The 12,549-nt window shown below is 38.8% G+C and overlaps 1 protein-coding gene across 1 annotated transcript; it reads left to right on the forward strand.

The window, feature by feature from the left end:
- Window positions 1-12,536, forward strand: sh3gl3b (SH3-domain GRB2-like 3b). Its single transcript, XM_076271609.1, has 13 exons — window positions 1-179; window positions 5,934-6,002; window positions 6,376-6,448; window positions 6,580-6,723; window positions 7,448-7,581; window positions 8,930-9,088; window positions 9,302-9,405; window positions 9,510-9,649; window positions 9,884-9,916; window positions 10,102-10,164; window positions 10,646-10,708; window positions 10,932-10,994; window positions 11,313-12,536. Exons 1-13 carry the CDS (start codon window positions 135-137, stop codon window positions 11,519-11,521), a joined length of 1,299 nt encoding a protein of 432 aa, XP_076127724.1. The 5' UTR covers window positions 1-134; the 3' UTR covers window positions 11,522-12,536.
- The last annotated feature ends 13 nt before the right edge of the window (window positions 12,537-12,549 follow it).

The following is a 12,549-nucleotide window of genomic DNA, read 5'->3' on the forward strand; positions in this document are numbered from 1 at the left end:
GGAGGTGGAGTGCGATGTGGACATATAAATTACCGCGTCACCTGTCAAAGGCACGCCGACTACATCATACATCGCCAGCATGTGCGCGTAATATTTGCACGTGATTAATGTTTTGATCATCAGAAGTATTGGCCATGTCAGTAGCGGGACTAAAGAAACAGTTTCATAAAGCAAGCCAGGTAAGCGGAGGACCTCGCCTAGTGTGCATGGGCTGTGGAGTCGTAGGCTATGGTTGTGCAGTACAGTGCCGAGTTGCTTTGATATAGACTACCACAGAATGTGGCGTTATGGTAATGTATTTTTATGTTGGGTGGGTGGGAAAGAGAGGTGTGATTTCGAAAATGCTACACGTGAGGACATCTGTGGGGTAACCTAGATTGCGGTGCAGGCCCGTGTGTGTGTTTCTGCACTTCTGTAGCCGCTACGCACGCACTGGCAGTTTTCTGTCCTGTTTATCACGCAGATTTTAAGAATAGTTTGTAGCAACTTTAAAGTGGTTGGTTATTTTCCAAAGCTATGGCGATACAGAATTTGACAATTAGACGGTGCAAGAGGACTCTTGTTTTGGTCCTAAATAAAGTGAAAGGAGCGTCAATCCGAGATCTCGATATATGTCAATTGTTCGTCGTAGTATGATGTGACCTTGCGATGGTATCTTTGTCTATTTCGTCCTGACCTTGGTTTTTTATTATAGGGGGGCACACCACGGATAATTACCTTTATACGGCTCCTGAACAAACGCGTAATGGACCTAAAGTTGCGTAGGCTATAGGTCACGTGATGCACCCCTCCAACCTGCCTTCAGGTGGTTAAAAACAAGGACACATTACATAATGTCAATACACTTATCACCGTTTAAAATATTTAAATGTAGTTATGCATCAGCATTGTGATTAGCATTGTGTCTCACAGGCAGTAGGCTACACATCGCATAATGAGTGTTAATCTATGCTGGATATAATCTGAACAGGCCTAGTTGCCTCTCATGATCATGTCTGTATGCAGAGTGTTGCTGATACTTCCCTCACCCTGCCTGCATGGCAGCATTGAATTACTGCAGAGGTTTGGAAAAGCTGCCAGAAGGACAATACATGCTGTAGATTCCCTCTGGAGTGCTGGGATTGTGGCCAGGGAGGGCATAGATAGTAGACAGGCTCACGTACAGGTGCTGAACACAGACATTCACATGCGCTTGGGGACTTGGAGTCAGATGTGCTGTATTTGCCTCTTGACAACAACTGAAGTTGCTGAACTCAACAGTATAAACCTACAGCAACATACATCAGGAAAGACAAATGTCTGTAAGGTGTTTTCATTATTCAGTATCCCTATCGGGGTGATGTAATGATGTTTTTACACTTTACAACAGACACTGCACCCTTTCATAAAATAGTTCTACAGACAATTCCCTCTCCATCAGCCAGTAATGGCAGCCATAATCCTCTTATCATGAGGCCCTTTGCACACCAAACTAAATTCTTGACCTTAATAAATGCTGCCATTCTTTAACACAGTAGGTGAATGTCGTTAAACAGCATGTCTCTATAACCAAGTTTGCCTTAAACTATAAGATCATTGACTTTTTACAGTATGTTCTAAAGCTCGCCTTTTTAGTTGATGACAAGACTAGCATGGCTAATATAATCGTCATGACTTCAAATATTTTGGAACACGTGGTGATAGAAATACAGCCTGTAAAAGCACCTAATACTGAATATATACCTGCGCTGGATAAAAGCACCTAATACTAAATATATACCTGCGCTGGATAAAAACACCTAATACTGAATGTATAATACTGCTCAATCATTATTATGCATACATTATGCAAAACTGAAAAAGAAAACATGTCATTATTGCACTGCATGTATATTTAACTATATTCTACTGTATGTTTTGATACAACCTCCCTCCTTTAATGTAAACATGCCTTAATCTGACTCATGGTCAACATGACCAGATAGTGCTGATCAGTTAGGCATTATTTTTACCATTTATGTTGTTTATGTAGTAGCCATTTTGTGTTTTTTATTTGGATGTTTGCTGAACCATTAGAATATAGTTATTCCTTGGAAATCCTTTGACCATGTTGACCTGTTGGTTATGGGATTTTGCAGACGCCTTTGTCCAAAGCGACACACAAATACAAAAACAACATAATAATTAAAGATTTAACAGGGAACAGATTAGAATGTTGGTCAAACTATAATAAGGAGGATAGCAATAATAAACAACAATGTCGATTCGATCAATAGCCTAATAAAATAAGTAATGAAAATGAGGGAAAAAGCAATATTAAACTAGCCTGACGAACCAGACCCACATTAAAATGTAGGGTCTGGGCACTCACCGTTCGCAGTGCTCAGTCCGAGGGGCGGGAGAATCAGTTGTCTTTCAAATTCCCTCTGCACACAATAGGACAGCGGCAGCGCTATGATTCCCATGCGTTTCCCACTAGCGGAGCTAGTTGGCTAGTTCAAACGTTTGCCAACTTAATAAAAGCTTAACTCGTGTCACACTGTTCGCCAGCAGCAACATCCATCTTATTTGTTTTCAAGTAGCAGGGAATTCAAGCCAAACCGTTGCAACTCTGCCATCAATTATTATGTTAAGCCCACCTAACGACTCTATACACGATTTCATTGGCCTGATTTAAGTTTCGATTTCTGGAGCTCACAAGCCAACGGAGAGTTGCTAGACTAGCCCTGGCAGCAAATGTAATTTGCTAGGGGCGCGTCTAGATTTCTAGGCTAATAATAAACAATAATGTCCATTCAATCAATAAAATAAAAAACAATGACATGGTAAGACTATATTAAGGAGAATATCAATAATAAATAATAATGTCAAATTAATCAACAGCCTAATGGAAATAAAACAATATTATACAAATCATAAGGCATAAGAAGCGCTTAAAGAACTAAGTGCATATTGAACAGGAATGTCTTTAGACCCCTTTAGACCCAAAACTACCACAGGAACGGAGAGCACTGGGCAACTCATTTCACCAACATGGAACCACTGAGGAAAAGAGTCTTGAATTAGACCTAGTGTTTAAGACCTAGCGTTTATGACTGGTCGACACAACAGACGCTCATCAGAAGACCACAGTGGGCGGTTGGGGATGTACACCTTGATTATTGAGTTAAAATAACTAGGAGCAGATCCAGTCAGTGTCCTATAGGCCAAAGTGAGACATTTAAATGTAATTCTGGCTACTATAGGGAGCCAATGGAGATTACATGTGTCCTCTTTGGCTGATTGAAGACCAGGCGTGCTCCAGCATTCTGAATCAGCTGTAATGATCTTATTACACAAGCGGGTAAGCCAGCTAATAGTGAATTACAATAGTCCAGCTTGGAGATGACCATGGTTTGAACAAGAAGTTGTGTGGAATCTTGTGTCAGATAAGGTCTGATCTTCCTAATTTTGTAAAGCATAAACCGACATGATTTTGCAATAGAAGCTACATGCTCAGAGAAGTTAAGTCGGTCATCAATTACAACGCCCGACATAGAGTAGGTTGGATAAATTAGCATTAATATTTGAATAACATTAAGATGTGGCCAGGGGCCCTTCAGAATAACAGCTGCCCTTGATATTTTACAACATTTGAATGAATAATCTTTTTTTTTTAAATCGTAAATACATTGCTTTGTTATACAATGTAAAATTGGTCAAACTAATGAAAACCCCATGAATGTGTAGGTGTGTCCAAACTTTGTTATTGGTACTGTTTGAATGATTAAAACCTCCTCTTTAAGTTGTAGGAAGTAGTCATTAGGTGTCAAGATATTGATATTATAACTAAATAAAAAACAAAATTTCAACATTATGCAAATCTACAGCAAAGATCTGGTCTGTTGTTTGGTCTCTGCCCATTACACCTCTCTTTAACTAATCAGATCTCATCTTAATCTAATCAGCTGATTACACCTCTCTTTAACAACAGTACAATTCAATTGCTTGTAATCTAATCAGCTGATTACACCTCTCTTTAACAACAGTACAATTCAATTGCTTGTAATCTAATCAGCTGATTACACCTCTCTTTAACAACAGAACAATTCAATTGCTTGTAATCTAATCAGCTGATTCACTAAAGCAGGAAATAAACAAAAGTATAAATTCATCAGCAGGTCTCCAGTAATTACAGTGCATGAAAATGCACTGTACTGTTCTTCCTAGGCTTCTTCTTCTTATTCTTCTAACACACTTAATGCAGCTTCAACCGTTTAACGTAGAAACTTCATTCAAACTGCGATGCGTAGGTCTTACTTATGACATGTGGGCTTTGTATTTTTGTAACTTTTATACTTTTTAAACTAATTAAAAACGAATCAAAATTTCCCCATAGACTTAACATGGGCTGATGACATCACAATAGAGCCGTTAAGCAATTAGAATCCTATGGCAGGTGTTCGGGCCACCTGCATCAACTGCCAGTCTCAGGCTTTAAGCATACAAACTGGCCCTATTAAGACTACACATCCTGTTCAACTGCTTCCTCTGCCAAAAACTGTTTCAAAATAAAAGTCCTCACTACAATATTTCACTGTTAAACAATTTAACCCTTTAAACTACTGAACTTTTTAACTGTTCAGCCATTGTAACTGTTACTTGTCATCAACTATGACTCCTACCCACTGTAGCTAGTTAGCTAAGTTAGCTAAGTAACTTGGTTAGCATAGTTAGCATGCTAGCATGTTAGCATGCTAGTTAGAATGCTAGTTAGCATTTTTAGCAAAACTGCTAAAAATGATTAGCTAAGTTAGCTAAGTCACATGGTTAACATAGTTAGCATGTTAGCATGCTAGTTAGCATTTTTTACAAAACTGCTAAAAATGATTAGCTAAGTTAGCTAAGTCACATGGTTAGCATAGTTAGCATGCTAGCATGTTAACATGCTAGTTAGCATTTTTAGCAAAACTGCTAAAAATGATTAGCTAAGTTAGCTAAGTCACATGGTTAGCATAGTTAGCATGTTAGCATGCTAATTAGCATAGTTATCATAACTAATAAAAATTATTAGCTAGGTTAGCTAAGTCATATGGTTAGCATAGTTAACATTTTAACATTGTTAGCATGCTAGTTAGCATAGTAACTTGGTTAGCATTATTATCTTTATTAACATAGTTAGCATAACTACTAGCAAACATTGGAGCCATTCCAACTGTTAGTTATCGTCAACTATCTGCCTAAATAATTTAACCATTTCAATTATTAACCTATTTAACTGTTCAGTCATTCCAACTATATTAAACCTTATCTACCAAGCAAATAATTTAACCATATGAATTCATCATATTTTTGCATTTTCATGCACTGTATTTCCTTCAGGAAATGCTTTTCTAGTTTTATTTATTTTATTTATTTTATCAGGAAGCGAACATGCTTATGAAAACATGCATGGTGCATGGTAAACGTGTTGGGTAATTGATAGGGTAAATGGGTTTTGTTTCCTCTTGACAGTGGCCCTGTGGTTTAAAACTTGTATGCATATGCTCAGTCAACGCACAAGTCTGCACAGACACAACATTTTGATGTCACATGGATAGTCCTTGCGGGCCATCCTGCTGATGAAGTTTGTGTCATGCGCAACTCCGATCTAAACATAGTTATTTCCACGGGAGTATACTTTTGACTCAAAAGAGAATTCCGGCGATATTTCACATAGATCTCTGTTTCATGAGGTCATGCACTGAGTACTGTCAGTACGGAAAAAAACCCTGTCAGTTCTACCGACCTCGAGTTGCTGCAGCCAACGGCTATGCTGCCAGCCCTTCTCCTTTAGAGTCTTAAGTATACATTCTCCTTTAGAGTCTTAAGTATACATTCTTCTTTAGAGTCTTAAGTATACATTCTCCTTTAGAGTCAGTGTTTCTGTGAGAGGTTCTGTACATTCCTCCTTTCTTTCCTCTTCTCCTTTGCAGCTACTAAATGAAAAGATTAATGGGGCGGAAGGAACCAAACTGGATGACGAGTTCCTCAAAATGGAAAAGGTTGGAAACACTGAAGTGATTATTAAGTATTAAGTATTAAAGATTCATATTTGGGCTCAGTAGATCTATCTCATTTCCCCACTCTGACATACAGTAAATATATCCATCTGATCCTATGTTCTTACATACAGTAAATATATCCATCTGATCCTATGTTCTTACATACAGTAAATATATCTGATCCTATGTTCTTGTGGAAGTCATTTGTCCATCTTAGGTAGACCCTACATACTTAAAGAGATGACATATTTTTCTTGCTAATTTTCATTGTAAGAATATAATGCCTTGTAAACTGATTACCTTGTTGTTACACTGTATACATTGACAAAGTGTGGTCTAGCTTATATAGCCTTTTTTGTGTGTTTGACTTCAGAAAATTGATGTAACCCATAAACTGGTTCTTGAACTTGTGCCAAAAACCACAGAGTACCTCCAACCGAACCCAGGTAGTGTACCGTGTCCTTCCCTTTCAGGCTCATATTCCAGTGTCCATTTGCGGGATATCCGCCACTTTTGGCAGTGACTCAGTACTGGAGGTCTGGACCGTTTACTTAACTCCCATTAACTTGATTTTCAGCTTGTAGAGCCAAACTTGGTGTGCTCAACACCGTCTCAAGGATCCGTGGGCAGGTGAAGACTGTGGGTTACCCCCAAACAGAGGGGCTTCTGGGAGAATGCATGCTCCGCTACGGCAGAGAGCTCGGGGCTGACTCTGCCTTTGGTATGTGTTTATTTAGGAATGCATTTCACCGTATTCATTTAGGAATGCATTTCACTATATTTATTTAGGATTGCATTTCACCGTATTCATGTAGGAATGCATTTCACTATATTCATGTAGGAACGCATCTCACTATATTCATGTTGGTCTATCAGTGCTCCACTGGTATCAGTGCTCCTAATGAGATTCTGCTCATCTCTGATGTGGTTCCATGTTGGTGGAATGAGTTGCCCAGTGCTCTCCGTTCCTGTGATAGTTTTGAGTCTTTTAAGAGGGGTCTAAAGACATATCTGTTCAGCATGCACTTAGTTCATTAAGCACTTCTTATGTGTTATGGTTTGTATAGTATTGTTTTATTTTCATTAGGCTGTTGATTAATTTGACGTTGTTTATTATTGATATTCTCCTTAATGTAGTCTTACCATGCTATTGTTATTTTTATTATATTATTGATTGAATGGACATTATTGTTTATTATTGCTATTTTCCCTTTTTTCATTGTTTATTTCATTACGCTATTGATTTAATTGACATGGTTATTTATTATTGCTATTCTCCTTATTATAGTCTGACCAACATCTTAATTTGTTCCCTGTTAAATTTTAAGTATTATATTGTTTTGTATTTGTATGTCGCTTTGGACAAAAGCGTAACCATAACCATAACCATAATGCAAGAGGAAAGATCTAGGTTAACTGGACACACTTCCTGACCCTCCTGGCAGGCTGCGCGTTGGTGGATATTGGTGAGGCGCTGAAGCAGATGGCCCAGGCCAGGGACGTCCTGGACGTTCAGGTGAAGCACAGCTTCATAGACCCACTCCAGACGCTACAGGACAAGGACCTGAAGGAGATCACGGTGAGGCTCAGTGTTGACCGTGTTACTGAAAGGATGCTTAGCGGGGCCCTCTAGAGTCGTCTACTGATCAGATGCATACTGAGTCGTCTACTGATCAGATGCATACTGAGTCGTCTACTGATCAGATGCATACTGAGTCGTCTACTGATAAGATGCATACTGAGTCGTCTACTGATCAGATGCATACTGAGTGGTCTACTGATCAGATGCATACTGAGTGGTCTACTGATCAGATGCATACTGTTTGTATGACTTCCAAAAGCTTATCTAGTTTAAGACCTGTGTGCTTGCCAGCCACAATCCCTTACTTCTGTTATCAGTAGTTTGACTTTTTTCTTGTAACGGCTTCCTCCAATAGTTAATAATTAGCTCAACTGATAGAGGCGCTCACACTCCAAATACAACACCATGTCTGGTCTCAGAGCAATCACACAGATAAACTGTGGAACTTGTAGTAGGCCCTGACATCCAGCAGGAGTCTCCGCTTTTCCCCATCTTCCTGTATTGTTTCTTTTTGCTCGATGAAGAGTTAACCTCAACTCCCTTGATTTCTGTGCTGTTTTTTCCCACAACCCATGTCTTATATTTAGGGCTGTCAATCGATTAAAAAAAAAAAATCTAATTAATTACATACTCTGTGATTAATTAATCTAAATGAATCGCATATATATTTTTTGCTGTGAAAGTATTTTAAATATTTAAATTCAAACGAATCATTGAATAATCAGCATTAGTGACATTAAAGTTCAAAAACTCTTTTATTATTATTTTCACTGTTCAAATAATTGCCATAATAATCTATGATATGACCTAATATGCTGAGGAAATAAATTCAAAAGTGCTTCGGGAAGAAGTTTTTTTTTCACATACAAGGCATTTCAGACCACAGATATAACCTAGGGGACACAATGAAAATAAATTAACACTCCCCTCAATGTCAACACTTATTTCTTTGCATTGATGTGCGACTATAGAGTTGATGAACTCCGGTGATATGCAAATTCCTTGCTGCAGACATTGCAGAGGACTTTATCTTCAACACTTTATTTTTTATGAACACCATCAGGCCGTTTTTTAAAAGTAAATGTTCCAATCAATGACCCAGGCAGCACGTTTTCTTCTCTCCTTCATTTTACAGTCTAATTTTTACTGACTAGAATGGCTCTGGGTCAAAGGTCATACGGAATCGATTAATCTGCACTAATTTTTTTAATCAGTTATTTTTTTTCAAATGAATTAATCGAAATTAATCAGTTATTTTGACAGCCCTACTTATATTACACATTTACAATATGGATTCATAGTGTGTGTAATTTCTCAAGGTTCAGATTTTGGTTCACTTCTGTAGTACCACTTAAGGAAGATGGAGGGTCGGCGGTTAGACTTTGACTACAAGAAGCGACGCAAGGGCAGAATCAGCTATCAGGAGCTCAAACTAGCCTTCGAAAAGTTTGAGGAGTCCCGGGATCTGGCAGAAAGAAGCATGTTCAACCTTCTAGAGAATGATGTGAGCCAAACCTTAATTCCATTTCAGTGATATCAGACACTTTTAAGTTTCTTTACACAAAGCTTCTTCAGATTTAGCAATTAATATTCCCTCTTTTTTTTGGTAGTTACAAGACAAATAATTTTGTGTTTGTTAAGGAACTTGATATTATGTTGGTGTTCTTGTCATGGATTTGTGTTGTAAGAAAATAGCAGTGCCTTTGTGATCCTGCAGGTGGAGCAGGTGAGTAACCTGTCTGCTCTAGTAGAGGCAGCGTTGGACTACCACAGGCAGTCGTGCCTGATCCTGGAAAACCTGAGCAGTGTTCTCCAGAACCGGTGAGGACACGGTGCTCCAGTGTTGCTGTTGTTACTGTTGCTGTTGTTGCTGTTTTGCCCCTGTTGATATTTGTTGATATTTGTTATTCTTAAATTGGCAACAGATTAATTATTGCAAGCAACCGGCCTAAGAGAGAGTTTAGCCCAAAGTCTGTCACTGGTAGAGGAAGCCACGCTGAATGCAATGGATTCTCCAACACCCCTACCTTACGCATATCTGACAGCTCACCACAACAGTTTTCAGGTTTGCCACTGAATTCATCTATATCAACTGGCATCAGTAACTGTGAAAGACACTCTCACTAGCAATATCACTCACTCTGTAACAGCCAGTCGGTCTGGTTTACACTCATAATAGTATATATATACATTACAATACATAACATTACATACATATACATAACATTACATCAGTCACATCATTATATCACATTAAAATGATTTGAAATGATGAAATGTTTTTTTTTTCCAATCACAGGTGTTACGATGAATGGTGGTGTGAATGGAAAAGGTAAGTCCTGAACCTCCCCAACCCTCCTTAAGATGCCACCCTGATTAGCTGCCCATATTATATTACCTTTATCAAAAAACACTACTGCTGTAATACATATTTATGAAGCTTGCACATTTTGCATCATCAGAACCTGCTATGGAGACACAAAGAAGATAATGTCATATATTTTCTCTATTTAAAAGCATTTTCTACAGCTGATCCGTTCACAAGGTTACCTCCAAGGCCAGAAAGTCCTCCACACACAAGTGAGTTGCTCCCTTTGATAGATACAGACCCAAAAGACATGTTTTTAGATTACAATGTGTCAGTGATGCACTGTATGTCAAACCAGGCCATAAACGCAAGGAAATGGATGATATATCACCATATATATAGCACAATGTATGTCCAGGAATTTTTACAAACTCAGACACCATGTATTAAATCCTGCACTACATAACAAAAGTGGTGAGAGAGAGAGAGAGAGAGAGAGAGAGAGAGAGAGAGAGAGAGAGAGAGAGAGAGAGAGAGAGAGAGAGAGAGAGAGAGAGAGAGAGAGAGAGAGAGAGAGAGAGAGTGTGAGTGAGTGAGTGAGTGAGTGAGTGAGTGAGTGAGTGAGTGAGTGAGTAGAGTGAGTAGAGTGAAGAGAGTGAAGAGAGTGAGTCCATGTCTTATGTGATGAATCACTCTTAGAGAGAGAGTGTCTATGTCTTATTTCATGAATTACTCTTGCATCTGTGTGTATAGTATACACCACAGTGGACCAGATCATGACCTCACCCCAAAGGCCAGAAAGTCCACCCAATAGCAGTGAGTAGCAGAGAATCCTTCAAAATGTTTATGAAATAAATTTCAAGAGAAATTGCTCACTTGCCTAGTTTGAAGCCAACCAGTAATCCAATTCAGAAGTTATGTCTTGGTTGGCTCCAAAATAAAGAAATATTCTTAAATGTAAGGTGTTGTGTTTTTCATTGTAACGGTAAATGTATTTCAGATTGTATTAATCTCATATCATGTGCATGTGTATCCACAGTTTACTCTACAGTTGATCAGTTCACGTTCCTGTCCCAGAGGCCTGGGAGTCCTCCAAGCATTAGTGAGTGAACTGCACATCGACTAGGTTTCTATTCTATTTCCACACTGTAGTTGTTATTTCTTCAACAAATGTTAGCTTGTCACTGCTCCAACGTGGATATTAAGGTTGCAATATTGCCTTGAATTGTTAAAGCAAACAATTTCAAAGATCTCAGTTTAAATTCTGTGTGTCAGCTGAAGGTTTGAATATTGAATGCTCTGGTGTGGTGAAGAAGCTGTGAATATTACTTTGTTTGAACTTCAGCGGGAAACCAAGACCTATGAACCCTGTCACCCTTCTCCATCCTTTGGTGATCTGCTCCCGCTGTGTGTGTGTTAGGTGAAGGAGAGTCCCCCCTGGACCAGCCCTGCTGCCGCGCTCTCTACAACTTTGAACCAGAGAATGAAGGTGAGCTGGGCTTCAAGGAAGGCGACCTCATCATCCTCACCAACCAGATCGATGAAAACTGGTACGAAGGCATGATCAGTGGCGAGTCTGGCTTCTTTCCCATCAACTACGTCAACGTCCTTGTGCCTTTGCCCCAGTGAGAGCAGAGCACGCCACCACGACCAGCCACATCATGGACCCACCGCCTCACCACTCACGTCCGACAGAGGTCACATGTAGACACGGAGCACACCAATAGGCTGCGATCAAGGCTGCTGTACAGCAAGCCATCACTTTCACACCAATGGGCTGCAATCAAGGGGGCTGTACAGCAAGCCATCACTTTCACACGTCTTTTCAAACTATATCAGGGGTGGACTATGTAATCTGTCTCTGTTATCGTGTGCAGAGGCCCACATATTTAAAAATATGCTTATGATTGTTGGTTTGTTTACCTATAAAAAAAAACACAATGTTTTCCTCTCTTCTCACTTTTGTTCATACAGTTATAAAATATGATTGTAGATTAATCGAATTTGTATTTTAAAATGTGACTTGATGTTAGCACTTTGAACACTAAGCGGATCTTTTGACCCGGGTTTTTATTATGCAATGTGAATTAAAGTAAGCCATTATGTGAACAATTCCTCAATTTCTAAGGTATATGTTGAGAGATAAGTCTGTATACAATATATATTGTTCAGGTTATTAGAAATTGCCATGTAAACAAAAACAACATAGCAGCACCATAGTGGAGATATCCTTTAGGTCTTTAATGTTTTGCTTTGGTCATTTATCTACTGGATAAATATGGTGCCAAATATAGAAACACTTAGATGAAAAACACTTTATTATTTATTGGTATACACCTAAGTAGCCTAGAGTAACAGACATCAAGGGAGATGCACCTGTCTCTATAATGCACTTCTGAAGCACTGCAATTGTTATGTTGTAATGAAGAGCTATTTCTTATAAATTAAGGTACATGCATTGTCACAGTGTGTCTTAAATGCTTATTGTTCTAATATTAGTTAATTGTTTGCAAGGTGCCAGCACCACATAGTTACATGCTGACTGATATCAGATTTAACAGTAAGCACATACCCTTTATGAACTGACTTTGACTGTCTACACTTGATTTTGTTCTCTTTAAGGGTAAATAAACGCCAAAAATGTTGCTGAATAAAGT

The sequence above is a fragment of the Alosa pseudoharengus genome, unplaced genomic scaffold (assembly GCF_046254945.1).
Source record: "Alosa pseudoharengus isolate Yale_2024_CS ecotype anadromous, Long Island Sound unplaced genomic scaffold, YU_APseudo_1.1 YU_APseudo_1.1_scf_10, whole genome shotgun sequence".
In the NCBI taxonomy this organism is placed as follows: Eukaryota; Metazoa; Chordata; class Actinopteri; order Clupeiformes; family Clupeidae; genus Alosa; species Alosa pseudoharengus.